The 22,177-nt window shown below is 43.8% G+C and overlaps 1 protein-coding gene across 3 annotated transcripts in view; it reads left to right on the top strand.

Annotated features, from left to right (window-relative positions):
* Positions 1-20,347, top strand: part of LOC8050684 (carboxypeptidase D) — a 40,917-nt gene extending 20,570 nt beyond the window's left edge. The window contains exons 3-10 of one of the 3 annotated variants that reach the window (XM_029974710.4): positions 861-1,033; positions 3,752-3,939; positions 5,343-5,516; positions 5,578-5,730; positions 7,430-7,572; positions 11,464-11,631; positions 17,801-17,864; positions 19,352-19,441. In XM_029974710.4, coding sequence (XP_029830570.3) covers positions 861-1,033; positions 3,752-3,939; positions 5,343-5,516; positions 5,578-5,730; positions 7,430-7,572; positions 11,464-11,631; positions 17,801-17,842 — 1,041 coding nt within the window. In that variant the 3' untranslated portion in view covers positions 17,843-17,864; positions 19,352-19,441. Of the gene's footprint in view, positions 1-860; positions 1,034-3,751; positions 3,940-5,342; positions 5,517-5,577; positions 5,731-7,429; positions 7,573-11,463; positions 11,632-13,645; positions 15,309-17,800; positions 17,865-19,351 lie in introns of those variants that run through there. The other 2 variants (XM_042290866.1, XM_042290865.1) reach the window with 2 other exon arrangements.
* Positions 20,348-22,177: the final 1,830 nt, after the last annotated feature.

The raw sequence follows: 22,177 nt of genomic DNA, 5'->3' as shown, positions 1-22,177 counted from the left end.
ACCTTAGTACATCATATGCATAGTAATGCAGGAATCAAAAACAATATTTTTGGTTTTCCCGAATTGGCAGCATAGGCGTTTTTTTTTTCTGGCATATCTCAATGCACGATGTGACGAAGGAAGTTCATCTACTTGCTAAAGATTTTCTTTTATTAATGTTTGCACTAGTTTAGTGTAAGAGATGCAGAGGGTTATAAAAAGAGATAGAAGTGATGGGAAGACCTAAAGGGTTGCCCGAACCAGTTGTTGTAGTAGGTTGAGGAAAGAGTAGATGGTAATGTGTAACAAAAGTAGGGGGGAATCCGCTGCGCCCCCCCTTAGCCTCTAAGCTGCCGACGCACAATTGAAAACCCTATAAAGCCGCTGGGTCACACTGCTCATACATCATACAAAAGACAGTCTGCAAACACGAATCACCGCAACACCCTTGGCTCGAATGCCGCGTGCCAAGTTTGTCCTCGAATTCGTTGCCATGCGGCATTCAAAGCGTGGGTCTCGCAGTGACTCGCATTCGAATCTGTTTGCAGACTGCCTTTTGCATGAGCAGTGTGACCCCGTCTTAAAGCCGGAGTCACACTGCTTATACTGGTGATGCATCCTACTGTCTGATGCGGTGATGCGGGTTTTTTCCTTCTGACACTTCTGTCTGAAGAGATCTTCGAAGCATGCCTGAAGCAAACGAGCTTTGAGCATGCTTCAGGCGGGACCGCAGATAGTTTTTGTCATCGTGTCTTTTGTATAATGTGCAAGCAGTTTGAGCGAGAATTAGTTGAAAACTATCGAAAACCTTAAAGAATGGATGTGATCCAGTTTTATATTTCCCGTCGATAAGGTGGCCGGTGTGTGGGCGCTCTTCGCAGGCCGTGGGCCGGCAGCTGATGGTGTACCTGATTGCGCACCTGCTCACCCGGTACAATACGGACGCGTACGTGCGCTACCTGCTGGACAACACGCGCATCCACATCATGCCCAGCATGAACCCGGACGGCTACGAGATCTCCAAGGAAGGCGCCTGCACGGGCACCCTCGGACGGTGCGTATTGAGCCGTGGCGTCTTCGCGGCTGCTTGCCATGTAAAGGCTCTAGTTCACACGTTTGCGTTTGAGGGGGGACCATCGTACAACCATTATAGTTATCGCTTGCGACGAGAGAACGCATGAGAGCCTAGATTGAAGAAAGCGTGCAACTGAAACCGTGGGGAGCGTTTGCCATTTATTGGAGGACGCCTCCTGTGGAGATTTGTCGCAAGTGCGCATCCGCACGGGTTGTTCCTTGGCGAGGAGGAAAGAAGGCGGAAAGGCGGAGGCACTTGCAGACGATCGGCGCTTTCCTCCGCCGCCTCGCAGCTCGAATTGCAAAAGCGCCCAATAAACCACCTAACCCCGATCGCTGGCCATGAGAAATGGTCAGTCATCACATTTTCAGAGTTATCTTCACGCCCACGGTGAAAGGGTGCTGCGTAAATGCGCGGATCGGAAGTGTTCCAGGGCTGTCCGATAGATGGCGCCAGTGTCTTATCTTGTCGTAATTGGTTGTAACGCACAGTCAATCACCCTTAAAACACAATGGCGTGATTATAGCCATTAGGTATCCAGTTCGTGTACCAAAAGAAAGATCTGCTACCACTCAGTGGTGATATCCTGGGGTCTCGTAAATGTGCACCTTTGAGGCAGATTCAGAAAAGATAAATATATTTTTTTAAAAGTGTAACAAGCGTGTGGTTGCAGAAGAAAGACGGGCTCGATATGCCCACAACGGGGTGACTACCCTGTGACTGTCTTCCTCTTCTAAGAAGAACAAGACAATAGATGGTGCTATGGAGAATTTGGTTCCTGTTCTACAAATCCTTCGAGACGGATCTATCACATCGATGGGAAGTTAGGTCGACTAAATTTGTTGATTTTCCAGTGGGCAAGGGTGGGGAAACGGCCACGCGAAAACAAGTGAAATTTGAGCTGTAACGTGTTGGGCGTACCTTTGCTTTCAGTCGACCACAGAGGTCGGCAAAAATATTGCCTAAATTAAAACAAAAAACAAAAAAACTTGTCATTTAAAAAAGAAGGAAAAACGCACTTTGCACAATCTTTTGATGTTTTAATGGTGCAACAGTGACGCTGTATTACCTCGTAAGATGTGGCATATTGCATGCATTGTCATCCGCAAAGTGTGGTGCCGACAACAGTTATGCGCGAAACAAGCAGGAAGTCGTGTACTTTCAACGTAAACACATTGCGCTATCTCGATGTGCTTGGAAAGTGTTTCTGTTCTTTCTTCTAGCGCTTGGTACTACTTCGTGTGTCCTCGGAATTTAATTGCGTTGTTCATTCTTTGTTGGCAGCAGAAGTTGGGTAAGCAGAAGACATGTTTACTCGTGTCTTTGTTCGTTGGAGTGGTACAAACGAAGCGTATACCTACCATTGCTAGCTGAGGTTAAGTCAACAGTTACTTTACTTATTCTGCCATTATGGCAGCTTCTTTTTTTTTTTGTAATCCTTCGGATGCCCACATACTGAGTATTAGTTTAGAAACTAGTTCACAGCAAGCTCGGTTGTAGGTCTAAGATTACTTCGATCTAGTGGCGCTGTCTAACACGACGAACGTCCAAGGTTTTCTACTGAAATTGTATAAATATTTATATTAAAAATATTGCAGGGTGGCTTTTCGTGTCGAGTCATTTCTATTTTAATAATACATGTTCGGTAATGCTTTGGACGGGTTTCAACAAAATATGCTATATAACGGAGATCTTGCACGTCGATAGGTTCGAAGGCGAATACATACTTTACCCTGTGTTACTAATTCACCAAAAAGAAAGAGGGCAATAATCACTCTCTCAAAGGCAGAGCAGAAATTTCACGCTCTTGTAGGGTTTGTAGAAAACGGTTGACTGTTTGGCCTGTTTATTTTTTGTTGTCCTATAGTATTTTGTTTTGTGTACTGCGCAGGTGTGCCAGCTTATGGTGTGCCTAGACTACTCTAAAAAAACACACCAAAAAAAAACGTGCGTCTACTTTTTCGCACAACACTCGGAGAGCCAATTACCGAAACTTACGGAGGCAGCTCAGGGAATGACGATGCCGAAACCTATGTTTACACCAAAAAACGCAGTCTTAGTTGTGACATTAAGCAATGCAAAAGTTACGCTTGCATTGCTTAATGTCACAACTCAAACAGCGTTTTTTTGGTCTAAACATATGTTTCGGCATCGTAATTTGCTGAGGTACCTCCATAAGTTTCGGTGATTGGCTCTCCGATTGGTGTTCGGGAAAGTAGGCGCAAAGGCTTTTTTTAGATCGTACCCGTATGATTCAGTCGTAACTCAATGGCACGTATTTAACTTGATATTTAGGTTGCATGCTCATGCTGAACGCTAGTTGGATTGTTACATGTACAAATTCATGTACTAGATGCCACTGATTATATCGAAGACACCCAGAAGACCCATTAGTTTAATGTTTTATACAGTAGCGACAGTACAATCAGTAGCATAAGTTGTGCGCTTATTCTTCTCTTAACGGCGTCTTATTAAAGCGAACAACTCACACAAGTATGGTGTTCAAATAGTGTGGCAAGATGCGGAGCTTTATAGCTCTATTTTTGTTAAAACCGTTTAAAAGTAAAAAGAAAAAAGGTGCGGCAAGTGGAAACAAATGGTTATCATTATTGTTCACCATCTACGATAATGTTCAATGGGCTCTGTGAAAGCTGACCGAATGAATAGAAATAACACATACCTGCACTCCTTACGCAGGTACAACGCCCGTGGAGTGGACTTGAACCGCAACTTTCCGGACCACTTCAAGACTCAGACGGAGAGCGAGCAGCCGGAAACCACGGCAGTGCGTCGCTGGATCCACCAGATACCTTTCGTACTCTCGGGGAACATCCATGGCGGAGCCGTGGTCGCCTCCTACCCCTTCGACAACTCGCCAAACGCCGGTAAGGCAGGGAAGAAAAAAAACCTTATACTTTGGAGGCTAGTGAGCTTGTCCTGTATTCAGTGACCGATCAATCACAAAAAGAAAGTTGGATTCCAAACCACACAACTAATTTCAAACATCGGAAATCTCACTAAAAAGCGAATTTAAAAACCTCACAACTATCACCAAATCAATTTCGAACTTCACAAATCTCACAAAACTATTCTAAAGTCTCACAAGAAGCTAATTTTAAGCCTCACAACTCTGAAAAAACTAATTTAAAACCCTCACAAATCTCACAAAATTAATTTCAAATCTCTCAACAAACTAGTTTCAAACCTCACAAGAATCACAAAACTAATTTCGAACTTCACAAATCTCGCAAAATAATTCTAAAGTTTCACAAGAAGCTAATTTCAAGCCTCACAACTGTCGCAAAACTAATTTCGAACATCGCGAATCTTACAAAACTAATTTCAAACCTCACAAATTTCACAAAACTAATTTCAGATCTCTCAAAAAGCTGGTTTCAAACCTCACAACTATCACAAAACTATTTTCAAATCTTAGAAAAAGATCATTTCAAACCTCACAACTATCACAAATCTAATTTCAGATCTCAGAAAACTATGTTCAAATCTCACAAAAAGCTAATTTCACACCTTACAACAATCACAAAATTAATTTAAAACCTTACAAATCTCACAAAACTAACTTCAAATCTCACGAGAAAAACTATCTTCAAACCCCACAACTATCACAAAACTAATAAAAAAACTCACAAATCTTACAAAACTAATTTCAGGACTAACAAATCTTACAAAACAAATTTCAAAGCTCACACACACGCACCAGCACGAGCATGCAGACACAAAACATCCGCGGACGAGATATTGCAGCTTTCATGGTCTCTAACAAATTATGAAACTCGGGCGTGGCGAGACCCGAGCAGCTCATTACAGCTCCGCAGCCAATCAGGTTGGGGCATCAGCTGATAAGAACACCCAATATACAATCAGGAAGCAAGAAGCGTAATCATAATGCGCCGCACCCTGAGTGCTGTCAGTGACTATAGCTACAACCCCGCAACTACCATATTAATAAGTTCTATACAATTTCGAGAGCGGCATTGAAGAACGTTCGAAAAACCGAGGATTTGTAGCAAACGTCCTCGGAAACTTGTGCGAGCAAATAGTGGACAAACGTCCTCTAACTATATTACCTGGAATGTTCATGGTGTATATACTCTGCCTTCCGAGGGTATATTTATGAAGCGACAGAGACTGGAATGACTTGACTGTAACCTTGGCTACTGATGTGATGTTTAGACGCAAAAGACCTCAATCACTGTAGTCAGGAAGAATTGAGGTCCATATTCCGCGTGTTCGCACGCTCGAGGTTTTTTTTTTCCTCTTCCTGCAGTGTTCCACCAGTACAACAAGCCGTCGCTGACGCCCGACGACGACGTGTTCAAGCAGATCGCGAGCGTGTACTCGTTCAACCACGCCAACATGTACCTGGGGGCGCCCTGTTCGTCGGACCGACAATCCTTCCCCAACGGCACCACCAACGGAGCAGCCTGGTACCCGCTCGCAGGTGGGCATTGTGCGGGCTCTGTCGCCTGGTCCAAGTTCCTTACAACGTGGTGTTTTTGTAGGCGGCATGCAGGACTACAACTACGTCTGGGAAGGCTGCATGGAGGTGACGTTTGAGATCTCCTGCTGCAAGTACCCGCTGAGACGAGAGCTTCCCCGCTTCTGGGAGGACAACAAGCAGTCCTTGCTTGCTTTCCTGGGCGAAGCCCACAAAGGTACCCTATGGTTGCCGACTGCATCATCGCGCACTTTAGAGCGAGAATCCGAATCTCTCCGTTTGCACGAGTGAGATGCGCTCACATACGTCCAGGGCCAGGCAGGCTACATTCGTAATGCTTCTGATACGTCGTACAAAAGATGCGGTCTGGATAGACACTATCTGTGACGTGTCTTTCTGTTGTGTGATGGTCCTGCTATCTTTGTCATACTCTCTGCGGACATATCTTCATAACAGATGAAGTTTTCATCGTGTCTGCGGCGAACAGTGTGTCTTTTGTATGGTATATAATGATGATGATGATGATGATGATGATGATGGTGGTGGTGGTGGTGGTGGTGGTGGTGGTGGTGGTGGTGGTGATGATGATGGTGGTGGTGGTGGTGGTGGTGGTGGTGATGATGATGATGATGATGATGATGGTGATGATGATGATGATGATGGTGGTGGTGATGGTGATGATGGTGATGGTGATGGTGATTTTCCGTCAAAACACAAATGACGGAGGGAGACTAAGGAAAAAAGCTGCATCATGCAGCTTGACGGGCCCTCGCCCCCCCCCCCCCCCCCCTTCCTTACATATGGCAGCAGTGGCACAACAAGTAACCCAAAAAGAAAACCAAGAGAAAAGCTAACAATTTCAGATGAGAACAGGACAATATTACAAGAAAGGTGCGACTATGCAAGAGTCTAACAAAAACAAAGTACACAAGTACATGCAAGCACAGCATTATTCAATTTAGCAAAAATTAAGGTTATGAAACATGACAACTAAGCAATCACATTTGAAAAAGGAAGAAATCCTCTGAGATTTTTTACAGATGTTGTGGGAAGATCAATTTTCTCACAAAATTGATCTTTAGTATGATTGCGGTTTTATGGAACTCTATACAGCCATTATAGCTGTAAAGACGGGCAGTATGACTCCTTTGGGTGTATTCACTATCCTAGGGGCCATAGCTGAGACCGTAGCTGCAGCTGGCGAACAGCCAATATTTATTATTATTGTTTTTTGTTTTGTTTTGCAACGTGGATTCTACATAATCACGATTAGTAGTCTTGGCAACCTACAAGTGTGCGCTCGTTCGGGGCATACACAGTGAACATCGTACTCAAATATGGCGCCCAAAGAATACTCCCTTTTTAGCGTAAAAAATCCAGAGTTTTTTTTTTTTTGGGGGGGGGGGGGGGGGGTGCGCACGGTTGATGCACAAATTCTGTAAAAACGGTATAGTAACGAGCAGGAAACCAAGGCGCACACATCACACGAAGGTTCAACGGTTGCTGAGAGTACTCATGTTTCTGAAAGCTAATTGTGTTAACCTGCCATGATGCGTCTCACTCTGAAGTTATGGCCGGTTCTCACATGCAGCGAAGCTCCGATGCAACGCTGCTCACGTGTCGTCAGCTTCTTATCGCCTGCCATGAGCAACAGTCTTGACGGTGCGATACAAGACTAGTGAACGCTACATTCAGCACGCAGTTAGTGCGATGTCATCGCTATGCTCGTAGCGCTCCGCTGCGTGTGTGAACGGGCCTTTAGAATCCTCTTAAAAAGCTCTCGCAGTGAAACCGTCATACGCTTTCTCTTCCTTTGATAATTCTGTGTCGAGAGCCCATGTTAAAACCCCTGGCGGGCCGTGCTACGCGTTGTGCATATACGTCTCGCGCCTTGACAACTGTACGCGATTTCGTAGGCGTCCGTGGCATTGTGTCGGACGAGGAGAACAATCCCGTGGTCAAGGCGTTCCTAAAGATCTCCAACCGTAGCATCGGCTTCAAGACAACGTCCAGAGGAGAGTATTGGAGGATCCTCAGGCCGGGTCGCTACACCCTCGAGGTACGTTCAGCTTCGAGCAACGTTATTAGATCACATCAGCTGCGTAACTGTCCACAGACGGTGCTTCTACACTTCTGAACGCTTTACTCCCCCCCCCCCCCCCTTCGCCCCTATACATAATAAATGATACACATAATAAAGCGCACTTTAGAAACTGGTATATTTCCAGACGAACAAAAAGCTGCGAGAGTTACCCCGATCTAGAAAGCAGGAGAACAGCTTCTACAGAACTACAGACCAATCTCGGTTTTACCTATTTTCTCAAAAAATATTTTAGGCGGTTCTAAACATTAGGCTAGAGGGATTTTTGTCTAAACACGATGTAATAAATAAATGTCAGAACGGCTATCAAAAATCAACATCAGCAGAAGAAGCACTAGCTGAGGTGAAAGATAAAATTATAAATAACATTGAAAATAAACTGTACACCTTAGGCCTAATTCTAGATTTGAAAAATCCATTCGACACTATTAAAATCGACATACTACTAATCAAACTTCAACAATATGGCGTACAAGGGGTTGCCCTGACCTTAATAAAAAAAAAAAAAAAAAAAAAACTACCTTGAAAATCGCTCGCAGTTCGTACACACCAGTAACATTTCTTCAACTATACTCAAAATTAAGCACGGGGTTCCACAGGCGGGTACTAGGACTCTTATTATTCCTTCTTTACGTTAACGATATCACAAATGTTCTAAAATCCCCTGAGCTTGTCATGCACGCGGACGATACTAATGCATTTTTTACTCCAGATTCTAAAGCATTCCCAAATCAGTGACAAATAGCTACTTGAAGCATCTCTCAGTATGGCTTCAAAACAATAAATTACAGCTAAATGCAAAGAAAACAAAAATATATAATTTTCTGTCCTGTAAATAAACTCGACAACACTAAGGTGACTATATGTCTTAAAAATGAGATTATAGAGGAGGTTAGCGAACAAAAATTACTCGGCGTGTGGTTCAATCGCGAATTAAATTGTAATACTCACATAAATAGACTAAGCACTGAGTTATCTAGAGCCGTTGAATGTATATACAAGATACAAAATCTTATACCCTTTGGCTAAAAAACATAATTTGTGAAAATTTTTGTTACTCACTATTTTTCTCAAAACTTCATTACTCTATGTTAGTTTGGGGAACGACATCGACCACAGGTTATAATACACTGGCCGTCCTACAGAAAAAAGTTCTGCAACTTTTTGAAAACCATAAAGGTAACGGCCAAGGTATCCCCACCGGTTTATTATTCAATAAACATGGCCTACTCAAAGTCAATCAAATCTATTATTTTAACCTATTACAAAAATACACAACGAAAACCTTTTCATGATTTCGCCAGATGACAGTAAACATTACACACTTCGACAAACCCATAGAAGACCTCCTAAAATACGCACCGATTACGGGAGACAAACAAAACGTTTTCAAGTCGCCAAAATTTAAAAAAATACAAAGGGACTAATTGATTTTAAATATAATCTACTACAATTAAAAAAAAAAGCTAAAGGAAATCTTGGTGGGCATGACACTGTGTTAGGGAACCTATGCAATTTCATAAATCATATTTGATATTTGGTATTTATTTATTTCGCTAAGACTTTTAACCTTTTCTGACCAAACCGTTGTGTGGTTGTTTGTTTTACTTGTTTTTATGTACCTGTGCTTACATCATGTTGTGTTGACGGTACGTTTTTGCGTGAACGTTTTGCACTATTTTACAATGCTGTGCTAGAGCTGTAAGGGGGACAGAGACCTCGTCAGGCATCACGCCTTTAGTCTCTGCCCACCTCCCGACCTGATCGGTAAAAGAAAGAATAAAAAAATAAGGAATAATTGCCGAAGTCTGGGCCGGCTTGCTAGAACAGCATCTGAGCTGAGACTGGATGAAAGAAAGCACTGCAAAGCCTGGGGCGCGAGCGTCTTGAGACGCGGTTTGAGTACCGCTCAGCTCGTGCGCTGGCTTTGCCAGTGCTTTCTTTCACCCAGTCCCAGCTGAGATGCTGTTTCTAGCAAGCCGGCTCTGGTTTCTAGAAAGGGTTGAGAGAATTCTGCACTTTTTACCTTTACTATTAGTGAACAACCGGCCGCTTCTGGTATAGTGAAAGCTTTTACTATATTGCATTTTCCTACTCAGAACGTTGCAACGTAACTTAACTTGCGTTACCGAGATATTAGGATAACATAAAATGAACGGAACCGAAGCCATGCACCCAGCCCTCCCCTCCCCCCCCCCCCCCTTTTACCCTTCCCCAAAAAACGAAAAAGGAGAAAAAAGAGTTCTACACAGTCCATTTCTTATTTACCACATTTACGGAAATTACGTTACACAAGGGCGCCATACGCGCGTGCACACGCAAGACAGATACGTGGAAATCCCGGAGTCAGATGTCGGACTCATTGCACTAGCTTGGCTAACCATCGAGTTATTTTTCATGAGCATATAATTCTATTCAGGCCGTTAGGTTCATTGTCGTATGTGGGCAGGCAACTTGTTGAACTGTACCCAGTTTAGGATCAGCGGCAATCAAAGCAGGCGTAATACCATGTGCACTCCCAACTTCCAAGAGGGTACGCAACCTCTTTTCTTGTCTGTGGCAGATGAAGCGGGGGACACGAGGAATATAGAAATTATTAATTTTTCTAGGTTTTAGTTACACAGGATGGCAGAGTGTCCTTAATGTTAAAAAAAAACGATTTCCTGTTTAATGGAGCTGCTTACTTTATGAAGGAACAACAAGCATAGACAAACGGCTGTAAATTCCGAATAAAAGAACACAAAAAAAGCCAACGAAAGAAACATAAAAAAAGACAAATGTTTTGGTTTTAGAGTTACATAGTTTCATCTTCAAAATGCATTAACCGCACCGTTTTGCGGGTTTTGGAGATTAATATATGAAAGACAGACGTTGGATCTCGGCCTCAGCCCTCGGAACAGGGTGGTAGTTCAGACCACTGTAGTCAGCTTCAGTGTAACTTGGCAAATAGCGAACCTAATGGCTCCCTGCAGCCAATCGAAACTACGAAGCAAAGCCTCGTTAACGTTAAAGCCTTCTGCAGGAGGAGTAGACTCCAGCGATCCGTTGTCACGTGCCTCCTTTTGACCTTCTGATTGGCTCTCTAGGGTAGAAGCTGTTGCCGTTTGCCAAGTTTAGGTGCAGCAAAGTGCGAGTTCAATCTAAGTCGCCTAGCCTCTTTGGTGGCTTCAAGGCTAAGCGCCGGCCTACGGATCCCCAGGTGACGGGTCCGAATCCCGGCCGAGGCGCCCGCAATCTGATGAAGGCTTATTTCGGAGAAGGCGCTGTGTAAACCGAGCTTTCGGTTGGATGTCAAAAGATCCCCAGGTGGTAGAAATGAATCCCCAGTCATCCGCTAGGGCGTGCCGGGTGCCCGTCGTTGGTTTGGCACATAAAAAGAACAACCAAATTTGACTTTTACTTAAAACTAGATTGCCAGTATGTCTTCCCCACTAATAGTCCAAGCCAATCGTGAAAGTTATACTTTTCGTGTCGTGAAAGTTCTACTTTTAAAATATCACTCGCATTTCGTGTCGTGAAAGTTGTACTTTTAAAATATCACTCGCATTTCGTGTCGTGAAAGTTATACTTTTAAAATTTGACTCGCAGCAACGTCGTATTTGTTATTAATGCATGATTTCTATAGTCATCAGCCCTTCCTCCAGGCTTTAGCTGCACGTGCGACGAAGTGCCGTCGAAAAAAGTAAGCTTGTGCTGGAGGGCGAGCATCTGCTGGGTTCTTAATTTGTCACCAGCTGTAGATCACGATATACTTGCGAAGCTCGTTGATTGACGCACAACAATGGCCAAAACGAGCGCCGCGGTCCCGTCGACGGCGTTGTTACCGATTGCTTCCTTGGACAACCGCAGGTGTCGGCTCCTGGCTTCCACACCTCGAAACAGGACTTCATCGTCTTGGACCAGCAAATCTCTATCCTGAACGTGACGCTCAAGTCGCTACAGCCCCCCACGGACACCTCCGTGGAGTTGACGCGGCCGCAACAGCCGGTGTCTCTGCCAAGCGCTCCTCCCACCACGGTAACCCATCCATCCCCGACGGTCATCCCGCTCGCCGCCGAGGTACCGCCAGATTACGGCGACGACGACGACGACAACGTCGACGAACTGTCTGACGATGTAATCGGGGGCGTAGCCGTTGACGTTTCTGGAAATGACCAGAGGCAGGACTTTCGCGAGGAGGGCGGCGTTGAAGAACGCCGTGCTCGGCCTCTGCATGGATGGGAGCATCACGCGAACGTCTTTGTGATGGAAGTTAGGTCTGGCACCACGAGGAAACTGCCTAGTCTCGTGGGGTTAATGGTAGTCGCAGCTTCACTGCTCTGGATCAGGAATGGAAGCATCAGCTAGTCACTGGCGTGAAATATTATTTCACGGATTTACCGAGTCTCTTTGAAAGCGAGGCATTATATCATAATGGCTTGATTCCAATGGAGTTGTCTATATACGAAGAAGTGGCAGGGCAATGACGCGAGCAATTGGGGAATTTTACAGGCTATTATCCTCGCATGCATCGTGATGCTATGTCGCGGTGCTAATGCCTTGTGTTTATAAGATGCGTTGTCTAAACTATGTACCTCCAATACAGAGGGCCTGAAGTCGCGATGAATACAGTGCCAATCGCCTAAACATCATCCGTTTTTTTAACTCAGGGGAGTAAGGGCGCTGTGAAACATGTCATGCCAACTTATATAAAATCGAGATGCCGTTCACCATTGCCCAGAATATTGCTATTCCCAAAGATCTGAATGCGAGCACCTGTGCTGTCATGTACAACAATCACGTCTTAGTAGACGCTGACGTTTCTGGATCTAATTTGCGATTTGAACGGTGAGGTTTTATCCATATTAGCGCTATTTTACGATCTGTCAGCAGTAAAGATTTGGGTTGTAGTACCTCGAGGGGGGGGGGGGGGGGGGGGATTGAATACTGCAGACCAGTGTCCATGCACTTTTCACAAATGATCGATTATGACGCTAATTTTAAAACTGCTTGACATAAAAAAACACATAAAAAGCGTAAAGAAAACACGCACATTAGAATAATGTTTCTAGTGAACCTGACGTTGTAAGAAGCGTTTTGTCGTTCAATTTTCATGCCTGGTAATCCCGACCAGCGTAAAACTGATAATCTCAGGAAATGAAAGCAGGTGGTGGGACGCTTGCGTGCAGTTTACGAGTATACCTTTTCATATAAATACTTTTTAAAAATTTTTATTGTCACTGATCGAACATGTTTGCTCAAAAGTTGAATGCACTGTCATCATTTATACGTGTCTCTTTTCTTGGCCATTTTGCCAAGCTTACTCGTTTGTTAATCTTGTTTGTGTGTGCTCAGGCAACGCACGAAAACGCTACCTTTTACTGCCAAAACGTTTTTATTCCTATTTCGCGCAAAAACTCGTAGCAGATATGCTTAACCACTTTCTTGTCATCGCTTTGTCTGAACATCTTCAAGCCGGAGGGCCACTGCTCGTACATCACACAAAAGACACGGTGTTCAGATATGACGACGGAATTATCTACAGGCGGCCTTGTACGACCAATGTAACAAGTAGTAGGAAAAGTGTACAGGTCCGGCAAGATAAGATAACTATCAAATAAATGGAAGTATAGGATGTCAAAACATGTGTTTCCGATGTCCATTGTTCTCCGATATCGGGGTATCCGGTTTCTGTCATCGATCCTACCTACGATATTGATATCCGGCTATCTAGTTTCTGACATCCGATACTTCCATTTGTTTGATCGTTATCTTATCTGGCCGGATCTGTACACTTTCTTACTGCTGTAACAAGAGAGCCGTACAGGGCAGAAACAGGCCTCAGACAGCGTCTCCAGTCTGTCTTTTGTTCGATGCATTGGTGGTGCGACCGCGGTTTCATGCATAGGCTGGACACTCCGTGTCTCGTGTTTATACCTTCTGCGATGTGGGCGGCGAAATCCCCCAAACGAACAAATGTCTCGCAGAAATATTGTTCCGACTCTGCGTTCAAATTCTTTCTTTGTTGTTTCTGTTCGTCTCCACACTGCAGGTTCCGACCGACCCGACTAAGCCGGAGTCTCTTAGACTCGACTACCCCGCCGTACCCCCACCGCGCCAGTTGTTCAATGGCTTTAAGGCGCAACCTTTCCCCAATGGCTTTAAGGCGCAACCTTTCCCCACTGACAACGGATTCGAGCTGTCTCCTTTCCAACATCACTAACATCGGCGTATCGTACGCTAGCGCACTCATTTACCCATGATGCGCGCACACACACGCACACATATTAGATAGTTAATCTCATTCTTCATCCTGTGATTTAGGGCGAGTTAGCGGCGTTTTTAATAGATAAAAAGTACCGACGAAAGGCGTTTTCGGATTTGGTGGGACTATCGTCCGCTAGAAAACTTGGCTTTTCTTCTTCTTTTTAATGAGTTTTAAGAAAATACCAAATTGTTAGCTTAAAAATGATGCGCAATTGTTTTTTTTCTTCTTTATTTGTGTCTGCGAATGCATGTTCCACAGAGGGAGTCTAAGGCTAAAGGCACGAGTGCATGACAAGGCCTTAACCCCCTCTTAGTATGCAGTTGGGTTTTTAATGCCATCATCCAAATGAAGGGAGTATTTTACAAAGATGCGGCCCACTGTTTAAATTGCGTTTTGATTTGAACAGTTTTGCTACAAATGCTTGTCTCCTGTATAAAAAAAAAGTCCCATATGCCTTTGTGAACATTGTAGAGCGTGCGTGAGTCAAATTCAAATGTGACGAGACATAGCGTGAATTTCTGGTAGATTAGAGGCCTTACGTATAGCTTCGTGATTGAAAAGCCCGTTCTGTGGCTCAACAAGGCTACTAGGTATTCTGGATGTTTTTAGATGGCTTTTGTGATCCCGCTCGCTTAGACAACTTGAGACATCGTTTCCGAAGCTTCGAGTTAAGACAGTATTTGCACGGTAATATGTAGATCACCTAAGAACAACGTGCGGACGAAAACGTACAAACAGCTTTTACTTCCGTGCATTCTATAAGTAACAAAGTCCGAAAAATACGTGAAAAAAAAATCAACTTTTTTTTTTATTGATTCATCAGTCATGTTGACATTGCACACACACAAACCATATTCGACTTCATTATTCACATTTGTTTACATACTTACGCTTTGGTACTTTTGCTTCGCTCTTTACGTGGTGGTGGTGGCGGCGTGTTATACTTGGTCAATTAAAGTGGATCTTTATTATTTGTTTTTGCGAAGCGTTGGATGATATGGGTGCTCACATGAGTCGCTTCGTCGGAGCACGTACTCACACAGGTCAGAACGCCACATGGACAGCCTGAGTCGCGGCGGCACCGTGAGGCTCGGATCATAGACCCGGTTTATCCTCAACATGGCGGGAGAATCAAGGAATGATTGGCAGGACTTGTATCATAAATAAATCGCACAAAAATAAACTAATGTTAAATATTATGCACCCAATCCGCCTTGTCGTTTAAAGCTAGGGAACGAGCAAGTTCAGCCGATCGTCCTCCCATTGCTCCTGTTTTGACCGCAGCGCCTTGTATGGCGTCTTGACCACTGTCCGGAAGAAACGGCTCATGTCACCGACTACTGTACATAGTGATCTGATTACGTGTCTTCCTTTTGATGTGCTGTCTGCTAACACCTTTCATTCGCATCCTTGTGGACATTAAACTACGCATGATTCGTCCACTGTCGATGGTGTCTTTTTTCTTCTCACTCACACCTGGCGGAGACTGTTCCCCTGGTGGTGGTGGTAAACCACCTAACGTCGTGCATGTATTTCTGTGTGCCTGAGTCTGATCGTGACGCTCTGACTTTAGAAGAAGCACCGACACTGCCCTCGGCACTAATACGCTTAAGCTTCCTGACTCCACCGATAAAACCAAAATTGGTAAAACACCGCCCGTGCAGTCACTGCGCTGAAATTGAGTTGATGGTTGCAGTTCTAGTGGTGTCTGGACATCGGATTATTACAAAACGAAAAAGACTATTTCCAAAAACCATCATTACTTCGAGACGGTATGACTCGTGTCTACTAAAGCCGGAGCGTCAATTCTTGGGTTGAACTGCGGTCCTGCTTCTCGCACGCTACTAACCTTCCCCTGTGACGTCATCGATTTCTCGTGGTCACGTGTTTGAAACGGATGTGACGTAGTCGGCGACCAAGATACCTCCTGGGCGCTGACGGTGAAGGTGGGCTCTTCTTTCTTCACATTTCTCTAGATGCACCTCTTTTAACTTTGTTTTTGATATGGGCACGTTCGCCAGATGTGTGTATATTTTCTGGCAGAGGACTATGTGCATGTGTGTGATGTTCTTCGCATCCCAACTGTTTTCATGTTCCGCGCTGCTAGTTTCTAGCTAAAAGCGAACTGTAGAGCAAAACATGCTTGTTTTCGTGGCACCATGAAAGCTCCCACGTGGTTTTAGGAATTAATTTACGATTTTGAGGTCACTTATATGGGAACGTTTACTTGGCCACTGGCGATGTCTGCATCTTCGCGCGCTTATTATACGCCAACACGAGGCACTGACGCCACGCTGCTGTGGTGGCGCTACTGTCGGCTCATGCGCCAGCGCATCACCTCACATGATTCTGGTTTTTGTGCACGCGCAGTACTCGCACCTGGTGTGACCAAACGGGGGACTTGTTTGTAAACAGCGTGTTTGTTTATACGCGTAAGAGGCGTTTCCTAAGAACAAACAGAACGCGCGCAAAAAAACAACGTAGGTATACATGGTTCAAGTCACCGAGCAACATGGGGAAACTGTAGAAGAATGGAGAAGACATGATAGACGCTGAACTCACAACTCAATATTTCAATAAGGGACAGGCAGGAAGATGTATTAATGATAGGCTACGTGAACATAACTTGTCTATGAGGTCGACAGTGGGGGGCCACTTGCCTCTGCACTGTCAAGCCTGTGCATGTACTCCAAATCAGTCCAGCACCGCAATTAAAGGTCGATATAAGGAAAAAATTTTCAGAGAAATTTATGAGGCGTATATTATACAAGGTCTGGGGGAGTACTGCGTGAGCGATCCTTCTGTAACTCTGTCTGAAAAGGAAGTTTTGTTTTTAAACGCTTCGATGTGCAAATGCCATTGCCCCGCACCCTAGAGTTGCCGTGCCATGAGCACGTGCCTGTTGGCTATATGTAATTTTATTTCTTCTCTTCTGGATGAAATGTTGAGCTTTGAGTTCCGCGTGTACCTTGTCTCCTTTATCCTTCTACAGTTTCCTCACGTTGCTCGCTGCCTTTAACCATGTATAATGCAACGCTTACCAACTAGCCAAGTTCACCACCTTTTTACAATACTTGTCATTTTTTATCGTAATAGGAAGAGAAAGAAAGTTTAAAAAACTCTTAGTGAAAATAGTTTTGACCTCCAGTTACTCGACGAATAATCAAACTTCACCTAGAGTGGTCCTGTCAGGCTCCTAACAATAATCTGCCTGATGTCTACACGCACCCTTCTGCACGCCCTCTCCTGCGTGTTCTGGTCTTTCCTGGGCGCGTGATAAATCACACACCTATCACAAAGGCTAGCCGCCATTCTGCCTCCTTCCGAACAGAGCCAGCAAGGCCGTCATCTGCTACTCGAGCAGAGGGAGCCGCGGCGTCAGGGGCTGTGTTCCAAATGTACTCGACCTTACTCCAGGGTGACGGTATTGTACATTGGCGTTCGAAAACGTACCCGCGTCGAGCATACTTTTATCTGTGTTTTCACGTGACACGACCAGCCGGAGTAACTCGTATTCATTTGGGTGAGATTTGGAACACAGCCATGGTCTGGCTCTCGGGCACCGAAGGCTGACGTCATCTGCTAGCCGTAGCAATAGCTGTCGCTTTTTCTACGGATTTCGGAAATCCACCAGTTCTCTAAGAACGAGATCTTAGCCTCGATGGTGTGAATTGAATGCTCCCAAAACGTTTTTCTCTGTCCGTCAAAGTTGTTTTTGGCAAATTATAAGTATATTTCGTTATAGCTGGTGTAAATGTAAATTTGAATGCAATAAAATCGAGCTAGCGTTGTGGCGTCAGTTTTGATTCGCACTCCCTCAAAGAGATAGTCGTTTGATCAAGGCAGACCTGGACGTTCTCAGAACTCTTTAACCCGAATCCGAAGAGTGCGATACTCTTAACCCTTTTCCCTTCTATTTTCTCTCCTCTTTTCTCATAGAGACTCACAAGGTCGGAACCAATGGCACCAAACCAATACTGATACTTTTAGGCTATCTCAAGTTGTAAGTATAGGCCATTAAAACTCGTTTAAATAGAACTAATATTGTGAGGCTGTATTTCAGCTTGTTATTTATGTAAAGTACTAGCGTCGTTTATTTTCCAAGCAGATGACTCGCTAGAAAGTGCATCAGCGTTAAAATTAGGCAGTGCACTGTGCGCCAAAGGTTGAACAAAGCAGAGCATCTGATACCTGAAACGTAGGACGCTCACGAACCATTTGGACTTGTTTTGGAACTAGCAAATGCCACTGTAACGCTCAAACATGACGCGCGCCTTACTGATGTAGTTTGTGTCCTCTTCATTATATTGGTGTTTGTATTTTGTACGTTTCAGCCCTGCTTTAGCGAACTTTATGAATCACAGAGAAAGAAAAGCGAACCTTGTATTTTCACACTACATAAATAAACTACAGAGTTCAAAATATGCACGAATGCAACGCTTGAGATTTTGTAACTTATAATAATACCTCAGAAAATAATATATTTTATGTAAAAATTTAAAACAATATTCCGGCACTCCACATAAAAGAAAACTTCTAATGGTGTGATAGAATACATGGAGAGGAATAGTGTTCGCGTCAAATGAAATACGCCGTTTTCTGATGTAATGTTTCCCAAAATAATTTATACATTTCGAATGAAAAGCATATGATATACTAAAGTATTACCATATTCCCTAACAACGCGCAACTGTTGTATGCATTCTGCACTCCCAGCAATATGCACTCTATGCGTGTATGCGGTGCAAAGAAAAACAACAAAAAGACATTGTTAGATTTTTTTCATAACTGTCTTGTATTTTATTAATGCGCATTATATTGCTTTCTGGAACACTAATAACTTCTAGCGAGCGGAAAGCGTTTAGTATGCACGTTTGTATGCAGTATCAAAAATCGTATGTAGTCAGAAACAATATCACGCATGGTCGCTGAAAATGCGTGTTCTTTTACGTTCGGGTTTTCTCATAACAGCTCTTGGTTACGGCAACCGTGTTTCTTTTCTATTTGTTAATTTTAAAATAATGACCCGTTAATTCTTTTAGCTGGTGCAACGCACGGTTTATTCCGGAGGTGTTAATTTGCACACGAATTCAAATATAAATATTTTACTTCATGCTTCGAAACTGCAGTTACTTCGAAACTGCATGAAAAATACGCTAGCACCTCAAAACAACGAGAATTAATTTTTTTTAAATTTATGAGTAAAAAGGACGAGAAACTATCAAATATAGATCTGACTAGAGAAATTTGTTATGATTGTCATTTATGATGTTACATATCACCGCAATATTGCAAAACATTTGTCAGAAATTGAGAAAGACATCAAGGAAACTGAGCAAACTTGCCTAATCCTAAAACCCAAATATGAGACGATAAAAAAACAAAACAAATTAATACAAAATTGTAAAAGACAAACATTGCGCGTAGCTGAATGTCAACGAACCCTAATCTAACACCTGAGTAACTTTGAACAACTTCCCTCTTTTCCAGATTTTCTCGGACCAGGGGTATCTGTCGCCTTCTGATTTCAGCTCATATTTTGGACCGTCGTCGTTGCAGGCAACGCCCTCTGTGTGGAACTCTATCAAGTCCGGTTTCGGGAATATTTGGGGAAATCTGGGTTGATTCCCTCTGCTGTCGGGCAGCTTCGATAAGTATTGGAGATTCGGTGGAGACCCTCGCAGGTTCGTCAGTGAAAGAGGATTTTCTCGAGCAATCTTACTGTGGCACTAAACGAAGAACACGCTAGACACGAGTTGCCCAAGAAGCAGTTTATGCATGCTGAGGACTGGAAACAAAGAAATGCACGAAGCAGCATCGCGTTTAAACGTTCGCACATAACGTAATATGTTCGGATAGTGTCAAACACGTACGGGCTACGGTAAAGCACAAGACGCAGTGTATTTATGTACCATGCAATAATATTGTACACTAGGTAAGCGTAAGAGAACGAGTGTATGTAGCATGCAAAATGTAGTGTTTTTCTTGTGGCTTCCAAATATTACCCACGCGTGGATAACGCATAACATTCTTAAACCCTCAAAAAAGAAAAAAAAAAAAGAAAAAAAACTCAGGTCGACATGTACAGACAGTCTTCCACAATATGAAAGACGCATTCGCCGAGGCAGCTACTCCTTATGCAACGTGTACCTAGCCAAAGCCAATCCAAAACAGTCGCCTAAAACTTCCTCGTCAAATGGAAGTTTCATACTGCTGGAGGCTGTGCTTGCCATCTATCAGTATCTTTAAAGTGTACGCTTATGTTGCACTCTACAGTATAGTTTAGACAGATCGTGTTATAGGCTTCCTCGTTTGGTAAAAAAATGAACTCGGGATGTTTACTATTTTAGACAACACTCATCGATTCACCCGAGAACTTCCTCGCGTGTATGTGTATGAGAAGTTGTAGGAGACATTGTACGATTGCCTTTGGCGTAATTTGAGTTGAGCGGCGGTAGTGCGCAATAAAGTTGAATGAAGGAACAAGTGGTGTGTCTGTGTGTCTTGCTCCCGAAGCCATCATTGCGGAACGCGTGGTTGGTGAATTCCAACGGCCACTCCACGGCTCCCCAGATAAGGTGTTGGAGCTCTCGAGGGATGATGCTGGTCTGCTGATGATAGTCAATGTTCAGCAGCTCCTTTAAAACAGAAGTGTTCTTATCGCTTCGCGCATAATGAAGCAATTACATGTTGTTTCTACACTCTAGTTTTTCATCGAAGCGAAAGTACGTAGTGGAATCTGTAGATTCCACCTAAATAGAAAGCCGTTGCTGAATGTTATACGCCACGCAGTGAGGTCTAGAGTGGGACAGCTCTACTGGACGCGAGTGCTGGTTCATCAGTCGTCTGGGACTCGCGTGCAATCAATCCGAACAGGAGCTGGCCCTCGGAAAGTGACGTAGAAAATTCCTCCCTGCGGCATTCTATCCGGGTCTTGCTGGTTCTACTCGAACAATATTAGGAATCCCATTTGCCCGATAGACAGCCTGGAAAAGAGCCGTTTCGTCCTGTCCAAGTTTAAAACCTTAGGTAGTTTTTTTTTTCCCCCAAGTTTTTTTTTTATGGCTAGCCTAAAAAGAATATGATACAATTTAGTACACACAATTAGCGCGAGAGGGGACGAACACAGGAAAGAAAGAGAAGACAGGACAGAGCGCTACTTACATTTACTGACGTTTTTATGAGAGGAAAGAGGAAGACAAGGATACAATTAAGGTTAAAATCACAAAAATAGGAAAAGGAAGAGAAAAAAAGAGTAGCAGTGAGAATAACCAGAAAGAAATTATTTACAAAAATCCACAAAATTATTTTAAAGTAATAAATGACAAGCTGGTGGAAAATAAATATTAAATCAAGGCACAGGAAAGGAAAGAGAAAAAAATGAAGACAAAATAAAAAAAAACTACTAAATATTTAAGGAAAAGAATAGAAAGGAAAGGAGAGAAAGATTAAAAAAAAATCTAAAGCTTTTCGCAAAAAAAAAAGAAAGAAAAGAAAAAAGAAAAAATGCCTATGAAAAATGCCAGTAGTAAAGTTCTTTCGCTGACAAGTTTACCGATGGAGCACTGACGCACACATCCCCTCTGGTGGCTATAACTTGGGCTTCCATTATTTCTCGTGTTCTTTTGTCAACAGATCGTCGCAAGATCAATGTTCGATCAAACAGCGGATGACACCCACAATCCCTTTATTGTACGGCTAAATGCCCCGACGGAGCAGATTTGAGAGAGAGCGCATGTTCTGTTAGCCTAACATTAATGCACCGTCCTGACTGCCGCACATATGACTTCCCACAAGATAATGGGATATCGTAGACGACACCGCTGCAGCAGTCGACGTATTGGTGTGCATGATTCACGCTGCATTCGTCGTTCCGGTTTTGGGGGTTATTTATTCGGGGGCAGAGCCTTCTTAACTTGTCAGGAGCAGAGAGCACCACCTGTACTTGGTATTTGGCGGTGACTCTCTTGGAGCTATGCGAGATGCGGTGGATGTAAGGTACGGCCGCTGGTCGGCGTCTTCGCTCTACACTGTTCTTTCGGGTACGCTTTGATTTCAGCAACCCTTCCAGAACTTCTGACATGATGGTGGCGGGGTACCCTGAATTCTGTAGGTCAACTTTTACTATTATTGGGCGTAGCCCCTCAACTGTTTCTTTGCTTCAGAACGACATTGTTCTGCCGCGAACAAATAAGTGGGCGTACCGAACACGTCGCGGGTACCAACGATAAAACTCTTCTGAAACGCGAAAAGACCGGCAGCGATAGGAAATCGTCTCAGTGGGGCTGGCTGATAGCCAGTAACCTAAACTTTAAA

This window comes from Ixodes scapularis, unplaced genomic scaffold (genome assembly GCF_016920785.2).
Source record: "Ixodes scapularis isolate PalLabHiFi unplaced genomic scaffold, ASM1692078v2 PGA_scaffold1__304_contigs__length_218370807, whole genome shotgun sequence".
In the NCBI taxonomy this organism is placed as follows: Eukaryota; Metazoa; Arthropoda; class Arachnida; order Ixodida; family Ixodidae; genus Ixodes; species Ixodes scapularis.
The sequence above is the reverse complement of the archived record's forward strand: the minus strand, read 5'-3'. Positions and strand labels throughout refer to the sequence as shown.